Below are 24604 nucleotides of genomic sequence, written 5' to 3'. Positions count from 1 at the left end.
AATGATGATAAATACAATCCACCTGTGTGTAATCAAGTCTCTGTATAAATGCACCTGCACTGTGATAGTCTCAGAGGTCTGTTAAAAGCGCAGAGAGCATCATGAAGAACAAGGAACACACCAGGCAGGTCCGAGATACTGTTGTGAAGAAGTTTAAAGCCGGATTTGGATACAAAAAGATTTCCCAAGCTTTAAACATCCCAAGGAGCACTGTGCAAGCAATAATATTGAAATGGAAGGAGTATCAGACCACTGCAAATCTACCAAGACCTGGCTGTCCCTCTAAACTTTCAGCTCATACAAGGAGAAGACTGATCAGAGATGCAGCCAAGAGGCCCATGATCACTCTGGATGAACTGCAGAGATCTACAGCTGAGGTGGGAGACTCTGTCCATAGGACAACAATCGGTCGTATATTGCACAAATCTGGCCTTTATGGAAGAGTGGCAAGAAGAAAGCCATTTCTTAAAGATATCCATAAAAAGTGTCGTTTAAAGTTTGCCACAAGCCACCTGGGAGACACACCAAACATGTGGAAGCAGGTACTCTGGTCAGATGAAACCAAAATTGAACTTTTTGGCAACAATGCAAAACGTTATGTTTGGCGTAAAAGCAACACAGCTGAACACACCATCCCCACTGTCAAACATGGTGGTGGCAGCATCATGGTTTGGGCCTGCTTTTCTTCAGCAGGGACAGGGAAGATGGTTAAAATTGATGGGAAGATGGATAGAGCCAAATACAGGACCATTCTGGAAGAAAACCTGATGGAGTCTGCAAAAGACCTGAGACTGGGACGGAGATTTGTCTTCCAACAAGACAATGATCCAAAACATAAAGCAAAATCTACAATGGAATGGTTCAAAAATAAACATATCCAGGTGTTAGAATGGTCAAGTCAAAGTCCAGACCTGAATCCAATCGAGAATCTGTGGAAAGAACTGAAAACTGCTGTTCACAAATGCTCTCCATCCAACCTCACTGAGCTCGAGCTGTTTTGCAAGGAGGAATGGGAAAACATTTCAGTCTCTCGATGTGCAAAACTGATAGAGACATACCCCAAGCGACTTACAGCTGTAATCGCAGCAAAAGGTGGCGCTACAAAGTATTAACTTAATGGGGGCTGAATAATTTTGCACGCCCAATTTTTCAGTTTTTGATTTGTTAAAAAAGTTTGAAATATCCAATAAATGTCGTTCCACTTCATGATTGTGTCCCACTTGTTGTTGATTCTTCACAAAAAAATACAGTTTTATATCTTTATGTTTGAAGCCTGAAATGTGGCAAAAGGTCGCAAAGTTCAAGGGGGCCGAATACTTTCGCAAGGCACTGTACATTTAAACTCAGTTTTTCACAATTCCTGACATTTAATCCTAGTAAAAATTCCCCGTTTTAGGTCAGTTAGGATCACCACTTTATTTTAAGAATGTGAAATATCTGAATAATAGTAGAGTGATTTATTTCAGCTTTTATTTCTTTCATCACATTCCAAGTGGGTCAGAAGTTTACATACACTCAATTAGTATTTGGTAGCATTGCCTTTAAATTGTTTAACTTGGGTTGCCTTCCACAAGCATCCCACAATAAGTTGGGTGAATTTTGTCCCATTCCTCCTGACAGAGCTGGTGTTGAGCACTTTTCGCATCAAAGCACGTTCATCTCTAGGAGACAGAACGTGTCTCCTTCCTGAGCGGTATGACGGCTGCGTGGTCCCATGGTGTTTATACATGTGTTTATACATGCGTACTATTGTTTGTACAGATGAACGTGGTACCTTCAGGCATTTTGGAAATTGCTCCCAAGAATGAACCAGACTTGTGGAGGTCTACAATTTTTCTTTGCTGATTTCTTTTGATTTTCCCATGATGTCAATGTCACGTTCTGACCTTAGTTCCTTTGTTTTGTATTTTGTTCTAGTATGGTCAGGGCGTGAGTTGGGTGGGTTGTTGTTAGTTTTTCTATGATTTTCTATTTCTGTGTTTGGCCTGGTATGGTTCTCAATCAGAGGCAGCTGTCAATCGTTGTCCCTGATTGAGAACCATATTTAGGTAGACTGTTTTCGATTGTGTTTTGTGGGTGGTTATTTTCAGTCTTTGTGTGTCTGCACCAGACAGAACTGTTTTGGTTGTTTCTTTGTTTTTTATTCAGTGTTTAGTTTTTTCTTTAAATAAGATGAATGCGCTTTGGTCCTCACCTTCTTCCCACGACAGCCGTTACAGTCAAGCAAAGAGGCACTGAGTTTGAAGGGTGGCCTTGGAATGCATTGACAGGTACACCTCCAATTGACTCAAATGTTAGCCTATCAGAAGCTTCTTAAAGCCATTTTCCAAGCTGTTTAAAGGCACAGTCAACTTAGTGTATGTAAACTTCTGACCCACTGGAATTGTGATACAGTGAAATAACCTGTCTGTAAACAATTGTTGGAAAAATTAATTGTCATGCACAAAGTAGATGTCCTAACCGACTTGCAAAAACTATAGTTTGTTAACAAGACATTTGTGGAGTGGTTGAGTCATTAAAACTAGTTTATGTAAACTTCTGACTATATATAGCCAAGCGGCATAGGCAAGGTGCAGTAGATGGTATGGAATCATGTAGTAACCCCAAACAATCTTAACCAAATCAAAATATATTTGAGATTCTTCAAAGTAGCCACCCTTTGCCTTGATGACAGCTTTGCACACTTGGCGTTCTCTCAACCAGCTTCATGAGGTAATCACCTGGAATGCATTTCAATGATCAAATGTGCATTGTTAAAAGTTCATTTGTGGATTTTCTTTCCTGCGTTTGAGCCAATCAGTGGTGTTGTGACAAGGTAGGGCTGGTATATAGAAGAAATCCATAGTAAAATAATAAGTTCATATTATGTCAAGAACAGCTCAAATAAGCAAAGAGAAACAATAGTCCATTACTTTAAGACATGAAGGTCAGTCAATCTGGAACATTTCAAGAACTTTGAAAGTTTCTTCAAGTGCAGCCGCAAAAACCATCAAGCGCTTTGATGAAACTGGCTCTCATGAGGACAGCCACAGGAAGGGAAGACCCAGAGTTACCTCTGCTGCAGACGATGAGTTCATTAGAGTTACCAGCCTCAGTAATTGCAGTCCAAATAAATGCTTCAGAGTTCAAGTAACAGACACATCTCAACATCAACTGTTCAGAAGAGACTGTGTGAATCAGGCCTTCATGGTCGAATTGCTGCAAATGAACCACTACAAAGGATACCAACAATAAAAAGAGACTTGCTTGGGCCAAGAAAAACGAGCAATGGACATTAGACCGGTGGAAATCTGTCCTTTGGTCTGATGACACCAAATATGAGATTTTTGGTTCCAACCGCTGTGTCTTTATGAGATTCAAAATTGTTGAACGGATGATCTCTACATGTACGGTTCCCACTGTGAAGCATGGAAGAGATGTGATGGTGTGGGAATGCTTTGCTGGTGACACTGTCAGTGATTTATTTAGAATTTAAGGCACAATTAACTAGCAGGTCTACCACAGAATTCTACAGCGATACGCCATCCCATCTGGTTTACACTTGGTGGAACTATTATTTGTTTATCAAAAGGACAACACCTCCAGGCTGTGTAAGGGCAATTTGACCAAGAAGGAGAGTGATTGAGTGCTGCATCAGATGACCTGGCCTCCGCAATCACCCGACCTCAACCCATTTTAGATGGTTTGGAAGGAGTGAAGGAAAAGAAGCCAACAAGTGCCCAGCATCTGTGGGATCTCCTTCAAGACTGTTGGAAAAGCATTCCAGGTGAAGCTGGTTGAGAGAATGCCAAGAGTGTGCAAAGCTGTCATTAAGGCAAAGGGTGACAACTTTGAAGAAAGTATAATATAACATATATTTTGATTTGTTTATCACTTTTTTGGTTAATACATGATTCCATATGTGTTATTTCATAGTTTTGATGTCTTCACTATTATTCTTGAATGTAAAAATTAAGAAAAACCCATTGAATGAGTAGGTGTGTCCAAACTTTTGACTGGCACTGTACGTACGTATGAATGTCTGTGTGTGTGCACTCTCACTAGCACCATGAACCATCAGATTCCTTCATAATTCCCTCTGACTGCTCTGTCTTCATGTGAATGTTGTTCTAACTGCAGGTCAGTCTGGCTGCAGGTCATCAGTTTGACCGGGACGTTGAGCTGTTGTTGTATTACCAAGACACCCATCAGCCTACTGCTATAGTAGAGGCAGCACAGACTTCTGCCAAGCCAGGTGAGGGGGGGTGGGTGTACTCTGTTGTAGATGTGTTGATATGAGATCAATGAGTAGTCTAGTCTACTACCTTAATCCATGTTTACATAGTGGGACATGGTGAGACAGAAGATACAGTAGATGTAGAGATGGAGAAAGAGGAGAAAAGATGTTGAACACTTCTCTCTCTCTGTCTGTCTCTCTTTATCGCTCCCAGGCTCTCTGATGGGCGACCCAGTGGTCATGCTGAGCCTGTACCCAGAGTTCCCCAACGATGTGATGTCATCGATGACCTCACTCGGGGAAATCCTTTTTGTTGTGGATCGCTCTGGCAGCATGTCATGCCCCATGCACAATGGGTCTGTGGCTCAGGACCGCATTGGCAGTGCCAGGGTATACACACACACACACACACACACACAACCCTGCACTAGTAAATTAACATCTCCATCTGCACAGGACTCACCAAGAGGTAGTTTAGAGTGAAATCCAGTACCCTGTGGTTACGCTGTATTCTTCTGGTCTTTAAGATTGTCCTGAATGGTTTATTGAAGAGTAGAGAAACTTGTTGAATTTCTCTCTTGCAGGATACTCTGCTGCTCTTGCTGAAAAGCCTGCCAATGGGCTGCTACTTCAACATCATCGGTTTTGGGTCCAGATATGAATCCTTCTTTCCGTAAGTGTTCTCTCCTTCCAAACCCTCATCTCAATCAGTTCAAGTCAGTGTCTGAGGAGTTCAGTTTTTTACAAACACATTTAGCTGTGTCATTCTAGGGTTTTATCATGTATGTTGTACCATGTAGTCCAAATCCAAAGATAATCAGTGACAGTGTTAAAAAAAAAACTCAAATCAAATGTTATTTGTCACATACACATGGTTAGCAGATGTTAATGCGAGTGTAGCGAAATGCTTGTGCTTCTAGTTCCGACCATGCAGTAATAACCAACAAGTAATCTAACTAACAATTCCAAAACTACTGTCTTATACACAGTGTAAGGGGATAAAGAATATGTACATAAGGATATATGAATGAGTGATGGTACAGAGCAGCATAGGCAGGAAACAGTAGATGGTATCGAGTACAGTATATACATGAGGTGAGTATGTAAACAAAGTGGCATAGTTAAAGTGGCTAGTGATACATGTATTACATAAGGATGCAGTCGATGATATAGAGTACAGTATATACGTATGCATATGAGATGAATAATGTAGGGTAAGTAACATGTAAGGTAGCATTGTTTAAAGTGGCTAGTGATATATTTACATCATTTCCCATCAATTCCCATTATTAAAGTGGCTGGAGTTGAGTCGTCAGTGTCAGTGTCAGTGTGTTGGCAGCAGCCACTCAATGTTAGTGGTGGCTGTTTAACAGTCTGATGGCCTTGAGATAGAAGCTGTTTTTCAGTCTCTCGGTCCCAGCTTTGATGCACCTGTACTGACCTCGCCTTCTGGATGATAGCGGGGTGAACAGGCAGTGGCTCGGGTGGTTGATGTCCTTGATGATCTTTATGGCCTTCCTGTAACATTGGGTGGTGTAGGTGTCCTGGAGGGCAGGTAGTTTGCCCCCGGTGATGCGTTGTGCAGACCTCACTACCCTCTGGAGAGCCTTACGGTTGTGGGCGGAGCAGTTGCCGTACCAGGCGGTGATACAGCCCGCCAGGATGCTCTCGATTGTGCATCTGTAGAAGTTTGTGAGTGCTTTTGGTGACAAACCGAATTTCTTCAGCCTCCTGAGGTTGAAGAGGCGCTGCTGCGCCTTCTTCACGATGCTGTCTGTGTGAGTGGACCAATTCAGTTTGTCTGTGATGTGTATGCCGAGGAACTTAAAACTTGCGACCCTCTCCACTACTGTTCCATCGATGTGGATAGGGGGGTGTTCCCTCTGCTCTTTCCTGAAGTCCACAATCATCTCCTTAGTTTTGTTGACGTTGAGTGTGAGGTTATTTTCCTGACACCACACTCCGAGGGCCCTCACCTCCTCCCTGTAGGCCGTCTCGTCGTTGTTGGTAATCAAGCCTACCACTGTTGTGTCGTCCGCAAACTTGATGATTGAGTTGGAGGCGTGCGTGGCCACGCAGTCGTGGGTGAACAGGGAGTACAGGAGAGGGCTCAGAACGCACCCTTGTGGGGCCCCAGTGTTGAGGATCAGCGGGGTGGAGATGTTGTTGCCTACCCTCACCACCTGGGGGCGGCCCGTCAGGAAGTCCAGTACCCAGTTGCACAGGGCGGGGTCGAGACCCAGGGTCTCGAGCTTGATGACGAGCTTGGAGGGTACTATGGTGTTGAATGCCGAGCTGTAGTCGATGAACAGCATTCTCACATAGGTATTCCTCTTGTCCAGATGGGTTAGGGCAGTGTGCAGTGTGGTTGAGATTGCATCGTCTGTGGACCTATTTGGGCGGTAAGCAAATTGGAGTGGGTCTAGGGTGTCGGGTAGGGTGGAGGTGATATGGTCCTTGACTAGTCTCTCAAAGCACTTCATGATGACGGAAGTGAGTGCTACGGGGCGGTAGTCGTTTAGCTCAGTTACCTTAGCTTTCTTGGGAACAGGAACAATGGTGGCCCTCTTGAAGCATGTGGGAACAGCAGACTGGTATAGGGATTGATTGAATATGTCCGTAAACACACCGGCCAGCTGGTCTGCGCATGCTCTGAGGGCGCGGCTGGGGATGCCGTCTGGGCCTGCAGCCTTGCGAGGGTTAACACGTTTAAATGTCTTACTCACCTCGGCTGCAGAGAAGGAGAGTCCGCATGTTTTCGTGTCAGTGGCACTGTATTGTCCTCAAAGCGGGCAAAAAAGTGATTTAGTCTGCCTGGGAGCAGGGCATCCTGGTCCGTGACTGGGCTGGATTTCTTCTTGTAGTCCGTGATTGACTGTAGACCCTGCCACATGCCTCTTGTGTCTGAGCCGTTGAATTGAGATTCTACTTTGTCTCTGTACTGACGCTTAGCTTGTTTGATAGCCTTGCGGAGGGAATAGCTGCACTGTTTGTATTCGGTCATGTTACCAGTCACCTTGCCCTGATTAAAAGCAGTGGTTAAAACTTGCGACCCTCAGTTTCACGCGAATGCTGCCATCAATCCACGGTTTCTGGTTAGGGAATGTTTTAATCGTTGCTATGGGAACGACATCTTCAACGCACGTTCTAATGAACTCGCACACCGAATCAGCGTATTCGTCAATATTGTTATCTGACGCAATACGAAACATGTCCCAGTCCACGTGATGGAAGCAGTCTTGGAGTGTGGAGTCAGCTTGGTCGGACCAGCGTTGGACAGACCTCAGCGTGGGAGCCTCTTGTTTTAGTTTCTGTCTGTAGGCAGGGATCAACAAAATGTAGTCGTGGTCAGCTTTTCCGAAAGGAGGGCGGGGCAGGGCCTTATTTGCATCGCGGAAGTTAGAGTAACAATGATCCAAGGTTTTTCCACCCCTAGTTGCGCAATCGATATGCTGATAAAATTTAGGGAGTCTTGTTTTCAGATTAGCCTTGTTAAAATCCCCAGCTACAATGAATGTAGCCTCCGGATAAATGGATTCCAGTGTTTGACAGTTAATGTTTACATCTTTTATTTTATTTCAAATCAAATGTATTTATATAGCCCTTTGTACATCAGCTGATATCTCCAAGTGCTGTACAGAAACCCAGCCTGAAACCCCAAACAGCAAGCAATGCATGTGTAGAAGCACGATGGCTTGGAAAAACTCCCTAGAAAAGCCAAAACCTAGGAAGAAACCTAGAGAGGAACCAGGCTATGAGGGGTGGCCAGTCCTCTTCTGGCTGTGCCGAGTGGAGATTATAACAGAACTTGGCCAAGATGTTCAAATGTTCATAAATGACCAGCATGTTCAAATAATAATAATCACAGTAGTTGTCGAGGGTGCAGCAAGTCAGCACCTCAGGAGTAAATGTCAGTTGGCTTTTCATAGCCGATCATTAAGAGTATCTCTACCACTCCTGCTGTCTCTAGAGAGTTGAAAACAGAAGGTCTGGGACAGGTAGCACGTCCGGTGAACAGGTCAGGACTTCATAGCCGCAGGCAGAACAGTTGAAACTGGAGCAGCATCACGGCCAGGTGGACTTGGGACAGCAAGGAGTCATCATTCCCGTTAGTCCTGAGGCATGGTCCAAGGGCTCAGGTCCTCCGAGAGAGAGAAAGAAAGAGAGAATTAGAGAGAGCATACTTAAATTCACACAGGACACCGGATAAGACAGTAGAAGTACTCCAGATATAACAAACTGACCCTAGCCCCCCGACACATAAAATACTGCAGCATAAATACTGGAGGCTGAGACCTCCAGTATTTGACCTTTATTTAACTAGGCAAGTCAGTTTAGAACATATTCTTATTTTCAATGACTGCCTAGGAACAGTGGGTTAACTGCCTTGTTCAGGGGCAGAATGATGAGCTAATCATTTGCAGCAGGTAGGGGTAGAGCCTTCACGGTGACTCTATTACCGCCACACCACCTGTCACGTGTCATGAAAGCAGTCAAATTCCACATGACCGTTTAGTCACAGTAGTTAGGCTTCTCCAAGCTCTGATGCTGCTGATGGTCATTAGTAACCTTCCAAACTTTCTAACTGCCTGGTACTCAGCACTCTATTGTCCCTCTAATCACTCTGACATCAATGCAAATGTCATCAAACACTTCATGAGAGCCCATGAGCTCATGTTGTGCAACATTTCTGTAGGCTATGCAATTGCGTGAGAAAACAGAGTTTTGATGGCCTCTATACGCTAGGCCTACTATATTTATTCATCAACTTTCCTAATATTAAGCACATTTCTCATGAAAATGAACCATGGGGAAAGTGTCCTCCATTCGCTGTTTATGTGCATAGTCCTCCATTTGCTATTGAAGTGCTATTTTCTCATGCCCCTGTTCTGAGACAGGGGCATGATAATGGTGCAAGTTCTCATTTACAACTGCGACCTGGCCAAGATAAAGCAAAGCAGTGCGACAAATTACAACGCAGAGAATGGAATGGAATATACACATGGAATAAATAAAGATACAGTCAATAACACAATAGAAAAATCTGTATACAGTGTGTGCAAATGAAGTAAGGAGGTAAGGCAATAAATAGGCCATAGTGGCGAAGTAATTACAATTTAGCATTAACACTGGTGTGATAGATGTGCAGATGATGATGTGCAAGTAGATTGATGTATTATCAGTGCCGATTTTAGCATGTAAATCTTGGTGGCTCAAACAACAACAACAAAAAATGTTGATGCATGCCAGCAAAGCCACAACACAACACTAAACAATACATTCATTGCACTGTAACGGTGACAAATGGTGCCCACAAAATGTTAGGGCCAACATAAAGCTGTCCCAAAAGCAGAGCTTTCTTTTCAGCACCATGGAGTGAATCCTTACCACCGCTACACCTGGATATCAGCGAGCCTTGTCTGGCAGCGAAACAGTTCATTCAGCCACATTACTGCCTTTAAAAACAAAACAAAAAACATAGCTGATATGGCTGATTTGCTTAAACAAATGTGGTTTATACTAACAATTGAGATGTACAAACTATGGCATAAGGGAACGACGAGCGGATAAGAGGCAATCTAAGCTAGGTTGGACGTAGTCAATATATATGTTCAGCGCTTTTGAAATGTACAGCAGCAGAATTCAGAACGTGGGCCGTTCTTACATTATTCTCCCTGTACACCAAGTCAGAACCGTAGGTTAAATAAAGGGGGCTTATAAACAGACAATGAAAGCTCTTACAATATTCAATGATTACATTTCTTGAAAACAGGCTATAGGCTACATGAGGGGGAAAAGGGACCAAATTATTAGAGTGAGGCACATGGTCTACTAACTGCTTACTACACAACATACACTTAGTATTACTTTCTTGGCTACAGTATACATATCTCCCTGGCATATTACATAATTTATGTAGCAGCATACAATACATTTTTGGACTCACCTTATTGCGCTCTGCTCACTTGAACAGGAAGGTGGAGCGGAAGTCCTTCTTGTGGGCTCTAGAAAGAGGCCCGAGTTCCCGACTTGGAATAACCGTTCAGTTATTTTTCCAGTCGGAGATAGTTTTTTCCCCAGAGTTCCCAGTTGTCTTGAACGCGGCAGAAGTCATGCTGGATTGACCACATGGCCAATGTATTAAAATTTTACCAATTGGATATCACACAAAATTGGAAGCCAGCAGCACCAATGTGGCAGGGGAAACATTGTTGAACTGACGACTGCAGTCAGCTCGCAGGCGCCCGGCACAAGGAGTCACTAGAGCACAAGGAGACAAGGAAGTCCCGGCCGGCCAAACCCTCCCCTAATCCGGACGACATGGGGCCAATTGTTCAACCCGTCCCATGGGTCTCCCGGTCACGGCCGGCTGTCACACAGCCTGGGGTCGAACCTGAGGCTGCAGTCGCGCCTCAGCACTCATTGTTAAATTTGCGATTTCCAACTTGTTGTGTAATGTGTGTCCGATGAGCACCGATATGTTTTATCTATAATTTCTCATGTGACAAGTGTTGTGATGTTGCTATCAGTAACATGCTATTTATCGAATAATTAACTGTAATTATTACTTGATTTTAAATTAATAAAGTAACAATTACCTCATTAGTAACCTGGGGCACCACAGGAAAAGTTTAACGAATTACCGTTTCCCAAATTAACTCAAGAAAATCAGAATCTCGATATCATAGCATTTCCTCATATCAATGCCATTCTGAACATTCCATAATCGGTTATATCTGCAGGAACACTAATCTACATGATGACTCAGCAATAATTATTTATTTACAAACTAAATAATCACACAGAATTACATAAACACACACACAGGATAGATTATACATTGATTACCAACTAAATGTAATAAAAAGTCCCTCGTGGACTAACCCGATATGACGGCTTGTTACACAATGAAAAGGGGTGGGGAAAGAAAGAGCAGGAGAAGGGGAGACAAAGGAATTTAACTATCGTACATGCAGTTGAATAATACGCTCATGTAAATATGGACATTTTGCACCCTAACAACCACTCATTCGGATTTAGAAATGCAATGTACATATTTACGCTTGTATGTCTTTGTAGTCTCTCTCTGTTGAAGTTGCCCGATCAGCCTGTGGAGAGAAGTTCATCAGAAAGTCTCTGGATGTGTAAGTCTCTTGTTGTCCACCAGAGGTCACCATGTCCGCAGTAGCAGTCTTCTTCTTCGTGTCCGTTCAAATGGATACATCAGAGTACCACATGGTGGTGGGAGGGAAATGTTCTTCCCTTCTCATCCTTGTTAGACTGGATCCTTCAAAAGGTACAATCGTAGTGGTCCTCGGTCGAGTTTACTAGACTAAAGTACTTGTTGCGTCGACCAAACCCGGATCCGGGATTCTATTTACAGACCTAAGCTCATTACCATAATGCAACGTTAACTATTCATGAAAATCGCAAATGAAATGAAATAAATATGCCATCTCTCAAGCTTAGCCTTTTGTAAACAACACTGTCATCTCAGATTTTCAAAATATGCTTCTCAACCATAGGAAAACAATCATTTGTGTAAAAGTGGCTAGCTAGCGTAGCATTTAGCGTTAGCATTAGCGTTAGCATCCAGCACGCAAGATTTCAACAAAAACATAAAAGCCTTCAAATAAAATCATTTACCTTTGAAGAACTTCGGATGTTTTCAATGAGGAGACTCTCAGTTAGATAGCAGATGCTCAGTTTTTCCCAAAAAGATTCTTTGTGTATTAGAAATAGCTCCGTTTTATACATCACATTTGGCTACCAAAAAAAAAACGAAAATTCAGTCCTCAAAACGCGAACTTTTTTCCAAATGAACTCCATAATATCGACTGAAAACATGGCAAACGTTGTTTAGAATCAATCCTCAAGGTGTTTTTCACATATCTCTTCAATGATATATCGTTCGTGGAAGCATGGTTTCTCCCCTCAATCAAATGGAAAAGTACAAGCAGCTGGCGTTTGCGCACCGAATTCCACGCAGGACACCAGGCGGACACTTGGAAAATGTAGTCTCTTATGGTCAATCTTCCAATGATATGCCTACAAATACGTCACAATGCTGTAAACACCTTGGGAAAACGACAGAAAGTGTAGGCTCATTCCTTGTGCAATCACAGCCATATAAGGAGACAATGGAAAACAGAGCTTCAGAGATTCTGCTCATTTCATGGTTGACGTATCATCTTGGTTTCGCCTGTAGAATGAGTTCTGGGGCACTTACAGACAATATCTTTGCAGATTCTGAAACTTCAGAGTGTTTTCTTTCAAAAACTGTCAAGAATATGCATAGTCGAGCATCTTTTCGTGACAAAATATCGCGCTTAAAACGGGAACGTTTTTTATCCAAAAATGAAATAGCGCCCCTAGAGATCCAACAGGTTAAACAGCTGCAGACAGAATGTTCCGATGTAGTCTTTGTCTTAACTCAAAGTGACTCTTACCATCTTCTGGTCTGGTAGAGTCCTACCATTCCTGACGTCCGGCTCAACACCGTCTGTATACTGGTCTCAATGTTTGATTATTCAGGGTACATTTAGAACCATTTTACACGCCAGTAGCAACCTGGCAATGTACTGGTCTCTTGAGATTTTGTTCTTCTCTGTTGAACGTTTCTGTCATGTACTGTCATGTTGTCTTGTCTCTGTCCTTTCCCTTCACCCTGTCTCCCTCTGCTGGTCGTGTTAGGTTACCTTTTCTCCCCCGCTTTCCCCCAGCTGTCCCTTGTCTCCTCTAACTACCCATTCACCCCGTTCCCCACCTGTTCCCTTTTTCCCTCTGATTAGGTCCCTATATCTCTCTCTGTTTCTGCTCCTGTCCTTGTCGGATTCTTGTTTGTTTGTGTCATTCATGCCTGAACCAGACTGTCATCATGTTTGCTGTAACCTTGTCCTGTCCTGTCAGAATCTGCCGGTCCATCTGAGCCTACCTATGTTTGGTAATTAAAGAAGCTCTGTTTAAGTTGATTCGCTTTTGGGTCCTCATTCACGCACCGTAACAGAAGAATCCGACCAAGAATGGACCCAGCGACTTCGGATCCTCTCCACTCAGCCGTCGAGATCCAGGGAGCGATGCTAGGCAGACACAAGCAGGAATTGTCTGCTGCTCGACATGCCGTTGAGACCCTGGCCACCCAAGTCTCCAACCTCACAGAACAGGTTCACCATCTCCGCCTCGATCCACCGGCCACTTCCAGGGCTTTCGAATCTCCGGAGCCCAGAATCAATAACCCGCCGTGTTACTCTGGGGAGCCCACTGAATGCCGCTCGTTCCTCACCCAGTGTGATATTGTGTTTTCTCTCCAGCCCAACACTTACTCCAGGAGCACTGCTCGTGTCGCCTACGTCATATCTCTCCTTATTGGACGGGCTCGTGAGTGGGGCACGGCAATCTGGGAGGCAAGGGCTGAGTGTATTAACCAGTATCAAGACTTTAAGGAGGAGATGATACGGGTTTTTGATCGATCTGTTTTTGGGGAGGAGGCTTCCAGGGCCCTGTCTTCCCTATGTCAAGGCAATCGATCCATAACAGACTACTCTATTGAGTTTCGCACTCTTGCTGTCTCCAGTGGCTGGAACGAGCCGGCCTTGCTCGCTCGTCTTCTGGAGGGTTTCCGCGCAGAGGTAAAGGATGAGATTCTCTCCCGGGAGGTTCCTTCCAGCGTGGATTCCTTGATTGAACTCGCTATTCGCATTGAGCGACGGGTTGATCTTCGTCACCGAGCTCGTGGAAAGGAGCTCGCGCTCTCCGTCGCCTCCCTCTCCGCATCACTACCATCTTCCTCTGCCGGCTCGGGTGCTGAGCCCATGCAGCTGGGAGGTATCCGCATCTCGACTAAGGAGAGGGAACGGAGAATCACCAACCGCCTCTGTCTCTATTGCGGTTCCGCTGGTCATTTTGTCACTTCATGTCCAGTAAAAGGCCAGAGCTCGTCAGTAAGCGGAGGGCTACTGGTGAGCGCTACTACTCCTGTCTCTCCTTCAAGATCCTGCACTACCTTGTCGGTCCATCTACGCTGGACCGGTTCGTCAGCTTCCTGCAGTGCCTTAATAGACTCTGGGGCGGAGGGCTGTTTTATGGACGAGACCTGGGCTCGGGAACATGACATTCCTCTCAGACAGTTAAAGGAGCCCACGGCCTTGTTCGCCCTGGATGGTAGTCCTCTCCCCAGGATTCAGCGTGAGACGCTACCTTTAACCCTCACTGTTTCTGGTAATCATAGTGAAACCATTTCTTTTTTAATTTTTCGTTCACCTTTTACACCTGTTGTTTTGGGCCATCCCTGGCTAGTTTGTCATAATCCTTCCATTAATTGGTCTAGTAATTCTATCCTCTCCTGGAACGTCTCTTGTCATGTGAAATGTTTAATGTCTGCTATCCCTCCTGTTTCCTCTGTCTCTTCTTCACAGGAGGAGCCTGGTGATTTGACAGGGGTGCCGGAGGAATATCACGATCTGCGCACGGTGTTCAGTCGGTCCAGGGCCACCTCTCTTCCTCCACACCGGTCGTATGATTGTAGTATTGATCTCCTTCCGGGAACCACCCCCCCCCGGGGTAGACTATACTCTCTGTCGGCTCCCGAACGTAAGGCTCTCGAAGATTATTTGTCTGTAGCTCTTGACGCCGGTACCATAGTCCCCTCCTCCTCTCCCGCCGGAGCGGGGTTTTTTTTTGTCAAGAAGAAGGACGGGTCTCTGCGCCCCTGCATAGATTATCGAGGGCTGAATGACATAACAGTGAAGAATCATTATCCGCTTCCTCTTATGTCTTCAGCCTTCGAGATCCTGCAGGGAGCCAGGTTTTTCACTAAGTTGGACCTTCGTAACGCTTACCATCTCGTGCGCATCAGGGAGGGGGACGAGTGGAAGACGGCGTTTAACACTCCGTTAGGGCACTTTGAATACCGGGTTCTTCCTTTCGGCCTCGCTAACGCTCCAGCTGTCTTTCAGGCATTAGTCAATGATGTCCTGAGAGACATGCTGAACATCTTTGTTTTCGTTTACCTTGACGATATCCTGATTTTTTCACCGTCACTCCAGATTCATGTTCAGCACGTTCGACGTGTCCTCCAGCGCCTTTTAGAGAATTGTCTTTTTGTGAAGGCTGAGAAGTGCACGTTTCATGCCTCCTCCGTCACATTTCTCGGTTCTGTTATTTCCGCTGAAGGCATTAAGATGGATCCCGCTAAGGTCCAAGCTGTCATTGATTGGCCCGTCCCTAAGTCACGCGTCGAGCTGCAGCGCTTTCTCGGCTTCGCGAACTTCTATCGTCGTTTCATCCGTAATTTCGGTCAGGTGGCAGCTCCTCTCACAGCCCTTACTTCTGTCAAGACGTGCTTTAAGTGGTCCGTTTCCGCCCAGGGAGCTTTTGATCTCCTCAAGAATCGTTTTACATCCGCTCCTATCCTTGTTACACCTGACGTCTCTAGACAGTTCGTTGTCGAGGTTGACGCGTCAGAGGTGGGAGTGGGAGCCATCCTTTCTCAGCGCTCCCTCTCTGACGACAAGGTCCACCCATGCGCGTATTTTTCTCATCGCCTGTCGCCGTCGGAACGTAACTATGATGTGGGTAACCGCGAACTGCTCGCCATCCGGTTAGCCCTAGGCGAATGGCGACAGTGGTTGGAGGGGGCGACCGTTCCTTTTGTCGTTTGGACTGACCATAGGAACCTTGAGTACATCCGTTCTGCCAAACGACTTAATGCGCGTCAGGCGCGTTGGGCGCTGTTTTTCGCTCGTTTCGAGTTCGTGATTTCTTATCGTCCGGGCTCTAAGAACACCAAGCCTGATGCTTTGTCTCGTCTCTTCAGTTCTTCAGTAGCCTCCACTGACCCCGAGGGGATTCTCCCTGAGGGGCGTGTTGTCGGGTTGACTGTCTGGGGAATTGAGAGGCAGGTAAAGCAAGCACTCTCTCAAACTCCGTCGCCGCGCGCTTGTCCTAGGAACCTTCTTTTCGTTCCCGTTCCTACTCGTCTGGCCGTTCTTCAGTGGGCTCACTCTGCCAAGTTAGCCGGCCACCCTGGCGTTCGGGGTACGCTTGCTTCCATTCGCCAGCGTTTCTGGTGGCCCACCCGGGAGCATGACACGCGTCGTTTCGTGGCTGCTTGTTCGGTCTGCGCGCAGACTAAGTCCGGTAACTCTCCTCCTGCCGGCCGTCTCAGGCCGCTTCCTATTCCCTCTCGACCGTGGTCTCACATCGCCTTAGATTTTGTCACCGGACTGCCTTCGTCAGCGGGGAAGACTGTTATTCTTACGGTTGTCAATAGGTTCTCTAAGGCGGCTCATTTCATTCCCCTTGCTAAGCTTCCTTCTGCTAAAGAGACGGCACAAATCATCATCGAGAATGTTTTCAGAATTCATGGCCTTCCGTCAGACGTCATTTCGGACAGAGGTCCGCAATTCACGTCTCAATTTTGGAGGGAGTTTTGCCGTTTGATTGGGGCTTCCGTCAGTCTCTCTTCCGGCTTTCACCCCCAGTCTAACGGTCAAGCAGAACGGGCCAATCAGACTATTGGTCGCATCTTACGCAGTCTTTCTTTTCGCAACCCTGCGTCTTGGTCAGAACAGCTCCCCTGGGCAGAATACGCCCACAACTCGCTTCCTTCGTCTGCGACCGGGCTATCTCCTTTTCAGAGTAGCCTCGGGTACCAGCCTCCGTTGTTCTCATCTCAGTTCGCCGAGTCCAGCGTCCCCTCCGCTCAGGCTTTTGTCCAACGTTGCGAGCGCACCTGGAAGAGGGTCAGGTCTGCACTTTGCCGTTATAGGGCGCAGACTGTGAGAGCTGCTAATAAGCGTAGAACGAAGAGCCCTAGATATTGTCGCGGTCAGAGAGTTTGGCTCTCCACTCAGAACCTTCCCCTTAAGACGGCTTCTCGCAAGTTGACCCCGCGGTTCATTGGTCCATTCCGTATCTCTCAGGTCATTAATCCTGTCGCAGTGCGACTTCTTCTTCCGCGATATCTTCGTCGCGTCCACCCGGTCTTCCATGTCTCCTGTGTTAAGCCCGTTCTTCGCGCCCCCGCTCGTCTTCCCCCCCCCCCCCCCCCATCCTTGTCGAGGGCGCACCTATCTACAGGGTCCGTAAGATCTTGGACATGCGTCCTCGGGGCCGTGGTCATCAGTACCTAGTTGACTGGGAGGGGTACGGTCCTGAGGAGAGGAGTTGGGTTCCCTCTCGGGACGTGCTGGACCGTGCGCTGATTGATGATTTCCTCCGTTGCCGCCAGGTTTCCTCCTCGAGTGCGCCAGGAGGCGCTCGGTGAGTGGGGGGGTACTGTCATGTACTGTCATGTTGTCTTGTCTCTGTCCTTTCCCTTCACCCTGTCTCCCTCTGCTGGTCGTGTTAGGTTACCTTTTCTCCCCCGCTTTCCCCCAGCTGTCCCTTGTCTCCTCTAACTACCCATTCACCCCGTTCCCCACCTGTTCCCTTTTTCCCTCTGATTAGGTCCCTATATCTCTCTCTGTTTCTGCTCCTGTCCTTGTCGGATTCTTGTTTGTTTGTGTCATTCATGCCTGAACCAGACTGTCATCATGTTTGCTGTAACCTTGTCCTGTCCTGTCAGAATCTGCCGGTCCATCTGAGCCTACCTATGTTTGGTAATTAAAGAAGCTCTGTTTAAGTTGATTCGCTTTTGGGTCCTCATTCACGCACCGTAACAGTTTCAGAGTTTCTAACCATCTCGTGTCGATCATGCTGGTCTAGTAATTCTTTAGGGGAAAAAGGGGCGTTCCCTCCTTTGGCATAATGTTTGTGCTCACGTGGGCGTGGTTACTGACTTGGCAAAAGTCTCTTATGAAAAAACGTTCTCATTTAGAAGGCTAAAATCACATTTAATCTTCTCACAAATAGTTTAATATTTAATCATATACGTTTTACAACATTTAGATGTAAACCTGACCCCTTGAATGTGTACACTTTCAGAGATACAGCTATTTAGTTATATCGTCCTTAACGATATCACATAACAACAACTGATTTTATATGATTATTGTTTAAGTCCCACCAACCATTTTGAACATTATTTACATTAGAAATATTGTTTCAAGAAATAGACTACATTTTCTTCATATCTTGTTTCTTTAGACCTGTCAAAAATAAGTAATGGATATATTGTGATGGTGTAGACTATATTACATTTATTTATTATACTTTTTAAAATGTAGATGTTGCAAAGGTCTGCATCAGTGGCTTGTTTAGGCTATGCTTGCAAGGCTATGATTGGAAGGCTATGCTTGGAAGGCTATGCTTGGAAGCCAGGAGATGCTACACATGCTTATACTAATAGCGGTCAATTGCCATGAGACCAGCAGTTATTTGGTGACAATTACTTGGCTGACAAAATGTCATGACTGCCACAGCTCTAGGTAGGGTAATATTAAAATGTCCATGTCCTATAATATGTTGTGGTGATGACCCTTTGACCTTGTGTGTGTGTGTCTATCTGGACATCAGTAAGAGTGTGGAGTACAGCCAGAAGACCATGGATGAGGCTCTGCAGAAGGTGAAGGCAATGAGGGCTGACCTCGGAGGTACAGAGATCCTCCAGCCTTTAAAACATATCTACAGCCAGCCCTGCCTCCCTGACCAGCCCAGACAGGTAACTTACACACCTTACATAAACAAACACCCCATAGATAAATGTGTCTGCACTTTCTGTAACGATGGTTCCATTGAGAAGCTCATGCATTACTTTACTGTGGGTTATACAGTGATATTAGGGCTGATCTTTACTGTGGGTTATACAGTGATATTATGGCGGATCTTTACTGTGGGTTATACAGTGATATTAGGGCTGATCTTTACTGTGGGTTTTACAGTGACCGTAGGGATGATCTTTACTGTGGGTTATACAGTGACCGTAGGATGATCTTTACTGTGGGTTATACAGTGATATTATGGCGGATCTTTACTGTGGGTTATACAGTGATATTAGGGCTGATCTTTACTGTGGGTTTTACAGTGACCGTAGGGATGATCTTTACTGTGGGTTATACAGTGACCGTAGGATGATCTTTACTGTGGGTTATACAGTGACCGTAGGATGATCTTTACTGTGGGTTATACAGTGATATTTGGGCTGATCTTTACTGTGGGTTATACAGTGACAGTGGGGGTGATCTTTACTGTGGGTTATACAATGACCGTAGGGATGATCTTTACTGTGGGTTATACAGGGATATTAGGGCTGATTTTTACTGTGGGTTATACAGTGACAGTAGGGAAGATCTTTACTGTGGGTTATACAATGACCGTAGGGATGATCTTTACTGTGGGTTATACAATGACCGTAGGGATGATCTTTACTGTGGGTTATACGGTGACCGTAGGGATGATCTTTACTGTTATACAGTCATATTAGGGCTGGTTTTTACTGTGGGTTATACAGTGACCGTAGGGATGATCTTTACTGTTTGTTATATAGTGACCGTTGGGATGATCTTTACTGTGGGTTATACACTGACAGTTGGGATAATCTTCACTGTGGGTTATACACTGACTGTTGGGATGATCTTTACTGTGGGTTATACACTGACAGTTGGGATGATCTTCACTGTGGGTTATACACTGACATTAGGGATGATCCTATTTCATCAGCTGTCCCGCTACAGTGAAAATCATTTCTACTGAACAAAAATATAAATGCTACATATAACAATTTCAAAGGTTTACAGTTCACAGTGGTGTAAAATACTTAATGACTTCTACTTTTAATACTTAAGTATATTTTAGCAATTACATGTACTTTTCATACTAAAGTATATTTAAAACCGAATACTTTTACTCAGGTAGTATTTTACAGGGTGACATTCACTTTTACTTTAATAGAAAGTTACTCATGTATCTATACTTTTACTCATGTATGACAATTGGGTACCTTTTCCACCACTGACAGTTCATAAAAGGAAATCAGTCAATTGAAATACATTGATAAGGCCCTAATCTTAGGTTTCACATGACTGGGTAGGGGCGCAGCTATTGGCCCGTCCATTTTGGGGCCAAGCCCACCCACTGGGGATCCAGGCCCAGCCAATCAAATTGAGTTTCACCCAACTAAAGGGCATTATTACAGACAGAAATACCCCTCAGTTTCATCAGCTCTCCAGGTGGCTGGTCTCAGATGATCCTGACGGTGAAGAAGGCGGATGTGGAGGTCCTGGGCTGGCGTGGTTACACGTGGTCTGCGGTTGTGAGGCCGGTTGGCCGTTCTTCCAAATTCTCTAAAACAACATTGGAGGTGGTGTTTGGTAGAGATATTCAATTCTCTGGCAACAGCTCTGGTGGACATTCCTGCAGTCAGCACGCCAATTGCGCGCTCCCTTAAGGACATTTATGGAATTGTGGTGTTTGTCAAAAGTGCATTTTAATGTGGCCTTTTGTTGACCCCAGCACCTGTATAGTGATCATGCTGTTTATTCATCTTCTTGGTATGCCACACCTGTCAGGTGGATGGATTATCTTGGAAAAAGAGAAATGCTCACTAACAGGGGAAGTAAAGAAATTTGGCCACAATTTGAGACCAATACCCTTTTTGTGCATATGGAACATTTCGGGGATCTTTTATTTCAGCTCATGAAACATGGGACCAACATGTTCTATTTTTGTTCAGTATAAATGCCTCTGCCAAAGCCTGCCACCTTTTCCCCCAACGGAGACGTTTCTTTATAAATGCCTGCATGTCCTTTTTATTGACTGTATTTAGTTTGGTTTATGCATACATGTGTTGATGACGTAATGTATATTATAAACTGGGTGGTTCGAGAACCTGAATGATTGGCTGACAGCAGTGGTATCAGACTGTATATCACTGGTATGATAACATGTATTTGTAATAGCAATAAGGCACCCTTGTGATATATGGCCAATATACCACGGCTAAGGACTGTGTCCACACACTCCGTGTGCGTCGTTAGTTGTGGTATATTTGCCATAAACCACACCAACTCGGGCCTTATTGTTTAAATAACTGTTACCAATAATGTAGTTGATGTAATGTATTATAGATGACGCCAAAGGAACCATTGTACCACGTTTGACTAAGTTTGTTTCCTAGTATCTAAACTCTGAGTGGTCCACAATGGAGTTTTTAAAAATATGTCAAAAGTATATCATTGTGGTGAGACTTTCTTTTCTTTCCAATCACCTTACTCTTCGGTCTTTTAAATGCCTTAATGTGATTCATACAGTTTCCTCCTGAAACACCTTTAACTTCTCCCACCTTTCCATATGTAACACCTGGCATATGAACCCGGGTCTCCCAACCAATGTCTTCGACCATGAAGAAATTCCCTCTTGGGCCGAGGGTTTTGAAGTTCGCAGGTGGGGGTACATCATCACGTGACCATAACCTAATGTCTGCTACATTCACCCCCTCCCCCACGTGAGGTAGCTGCATCCCAATATGGTGACCAGAGTATGGGCGAGTGGGTGTGTCTAAAGGAAAGTAGTAGGTGTGTCTAAAGGAAAGTAGTGGGCGTGTGGAAAGGAAAGTAGTAGGTGTGTTTAAAGGAAAGTAGTAGGTGTGTCTAAAGGAAAGTAGTGGGCGTGTGGAAAGGAAAGTAGTAGGTGTGTCTAAAGGAAAGTAGTGGGCGTGTGGAAAGGAAAGTAGTGGGTGTGTCTAAAGGAAAGTAGTAGGTGTGTCTAAAGGAAAGTAGTGGGCGTGTGGAAAGGAAAGTAGTGGGTGTGTCTAAAGGAAAGTAGTAGGTGTGTCTAAAGGAAAGTAGTGGGCGTGTGGAAAGGAAAGTAGTAGGTGTGTCTAAAGGAAAGTAGTAGGTGTGTTTAAAGGAAAGTAGTAGGTGTGTCTAAAGGAAAGTAGTAGGTGTGTCTAAAGGAAAGTAGTAGGTGTGTTTAAAGGAAAGTAGTGGGTGTGTCTAAAGGAAAGTAGTAGGTGTGTCTAAAGGAAAGTAGTGGGCGTGTGGAAAGGAAAGTAGTAGGTGTGTCTAAAGGAAAGTAGTAGGTGTGTCTAAAGGAAAGTAGTAGGCGTGTGGAAAGGAAAGTAGTGGGTGTGTGTAAAGAAAAGTAGTAGGTGTGTCTATAGGAAAGTAGTGGGTGTGTCTATAGGAAAGTAGTGGGTGTGTCTAAAGGAAAGTAGTGGGTGTGTCTAAAGGAAAGTAGTAGGTGTGTCTAAAGGAAAGTAGTGGGCGTGTGGAAAGGAACGGGTGTTAAACTCTACTAGAGGTTGGTCGGTTTTTATTGAGCTTTGTTTTGTCTTTTGTTTCTTAACATACAAATATTGTACATTGAGCTACAATACCATGAGAGTTAGGACTTCTGTTTTGAAGCCAGAGGATGAGTCTGAGTCCTATTTCCATGTTAGTTTTACACAAATAACTGTACATTTCCAGTTTCAAACTGAGGGTAGGTATATACTATACTTGAGTATAGCTGCGGGGCTTACGCAAGTCCGAATTTCTGACAGCCTAATTTTCTAGACCTCAATGTTCAGCAACATTTTTAGACAACACTGCAGAACACCTCCCATATGCACACATCGCCGCTGTGGGGCTTACCAGACACACATTTTACATCATTTTCAAGACAATGTAGCAGAACAAATATCACAATAAAATAAATCAATGTAGGCTTCCCAAGTGGTGCAACGGTCTAAAGGCACTGCAGACACCCTGGTTCGAATCCAGGCTGTATCACAACCGGCCGTGATTGGGAGTCCCATAGGGCGGCGCACAATTGGCCCAGCGTCGTCCGGGTTTGGCCGGTGTATGCCGTCATTGTAAATAATAATTTGTTCTTAACTGACTTGCCTAGTTAAGTAACTAAAAATACTGCAGAACACACACATGATAATATACAGGCCTCCTGCCTGTGGTAATATGAAGCACATATTCACATTACAAACTTGTTCTATGCTGTGAAGGTAAAGGGAAAAAAATGTCCTACCTTGAGTTTTTAAAACCTCTCACAATGACTCTTCCCATGTCAAGTCCATTTAACTCCTGAGAGTCAACTTCTTGCTCGAATCCATGAGTGTGTATGTGACTGTGATATTTAACCTTCTAAGGCTGTTCTGAAGACTCTGGCTGTAGTGTCTATTTGTTATTTTATTTTGTGTTAACCTAGGTGTCCTCTTTAGCCTTGTTTTCAAGGCTTGCTGCCACCAAATGCGCCTTGGTTCAGGCATGTTCAAAAACCTTCTTTCTGAGGGCTCTTGTTTTTTGATGTCTGAAGCATAGGATGTTAATTTACCGTACATGCCACACACTCTTCTTCTAGTTGAATCCCTCCAGTCGTTTCTAGACCGATGCTCCTTTTTGCATGTTGTTCAGCCCAACTTTGAATTCTGCATGACAAGCTGGGGTTATACGTTTAGTTGTTGTTGAACTGCAAATTGCACCTGCTCCGAGCACTTCGTCAGTTGATGCACTGCCCCCCTCCACCCCCCCTCCACCCCAGCTCACCGTCTCCCTCTCCCGCCGAGTCTGACTCTCTAGTAGGCCTACTGGCAAGTGGAGGTGCCGGTGGTGATGCCCCTCAATCCTCTCCTCCGGCTCTGACAGTTCTCTGGCACGTTCTGGGTTCAATTCACCATGTTTCTCTGTTTTTTTGGACTTAAGAAAAGGCAATCGAATTTAAACTTTTTCTTATTTTTTTTATTTGGTTTTCCCACGATTCAAATTTATTAGGGAGACGACTAGGTTACGTGATGTGATTTACATAGGGACCTGTTCACTAGCTGACCACCACTACCAAGACCTGTGTCAAGATCAGTTACTTACCCCACTGGTCCTCCCCATAACCTCTATGTACAATGAAAGAGAGCAGGTCTGGAATCAGTGTGGCAGGATAGGATGATTACATAGAAAGATCACTGCGCTTTTACATGATGGTCTTTCTGGGGGGCGGGAGGAATAACAAGGAGACAACTTGATTTAATGCTGACTGCTTTTATTAGAATGTCTACAGTGTGAACAGTGAAATAATTAATAAATCATGCTGTGAGAGGTACCGGATCTGGGCAGATAGGTGCCGGAACAAACAAAGTCAAATCTTCAAAGTAGCCACCCTTTGCCTTGATGACTGCTTTGCACCCTCTTGGCATTTTCTCAACTAGCATCATGAGGTAGTCACATGGAATGCATTTCAAGTAACAGATATGCCTTGTTAAAAGTTAATTTGTGGAATTTCTTTCCTTAATGTGTTTGAGACACATGGTAGGGGTGGTATACAGAAGAAAGCCCTATTTGGTAAAAGACCAAGTTCATATTATGGCAATAACAGCTCAAATGAACAAAGACAAACGACAGTCCATCATTACTTTAAGACAATACAGAAAATGTCAAGAACTTTGAATGTTTCTTCAAGTGCAGTCACAAAAACAATCAAGCGATATGATGAAACTGGCTCTCATGTGGACAGCCACAGGAATGG

General features: G+C 44.7%; 1 protein-coding gene across 1 annotated transcript in view; it reads left to right on the top strand.

Annotated features, from left to right (window-relative positions):
- LOC110503155 (von Willebrand factor A domain-containing protein 5A) overlaps positions 1–24604 on the top strand; it is a 46896-nt gene that overhangs the window by 7741 nt on the left and 14551 nt on the right. The window contains exons 6-9 of the mRNA XM_036961293.1: positions 4120–4234; positions 4431–4606; positions 4801–4889; positions 18674–18818. Of these exons, the coding sequence (XP_036817188.1) occupies positions 4120–4234; positions 4431–4606; positions 4801–4889; positions 18674–18818 (525 nt within the window). The remainder of the gene's footprint in view (positions 1–4119; positions 4235–4430; positions 4607–4800; positions 4890–18673; positions 18819–24604) is intronic.

This window comes from Oncorhynchus mykiss, chromosome 24 (genome assembly GCF_013265735.2).
Source record: "Oncorhynchus mykiss isolate Arlee chromosome 24, USDA_OmykA_1.1, whole genome shotgun sequence".
NCBI lineage: Eukaryota > Metazoa > Chordata > Actinopteri > Salmoniformes > Salmonidae > Oncorhynchus > Oncorhynchus mykiss.
The sequence above is the reverse complement of the archived record's forward strand: the minus strand, read 5'-3'. Positions and strand labels throughout refer to the sequence as shown.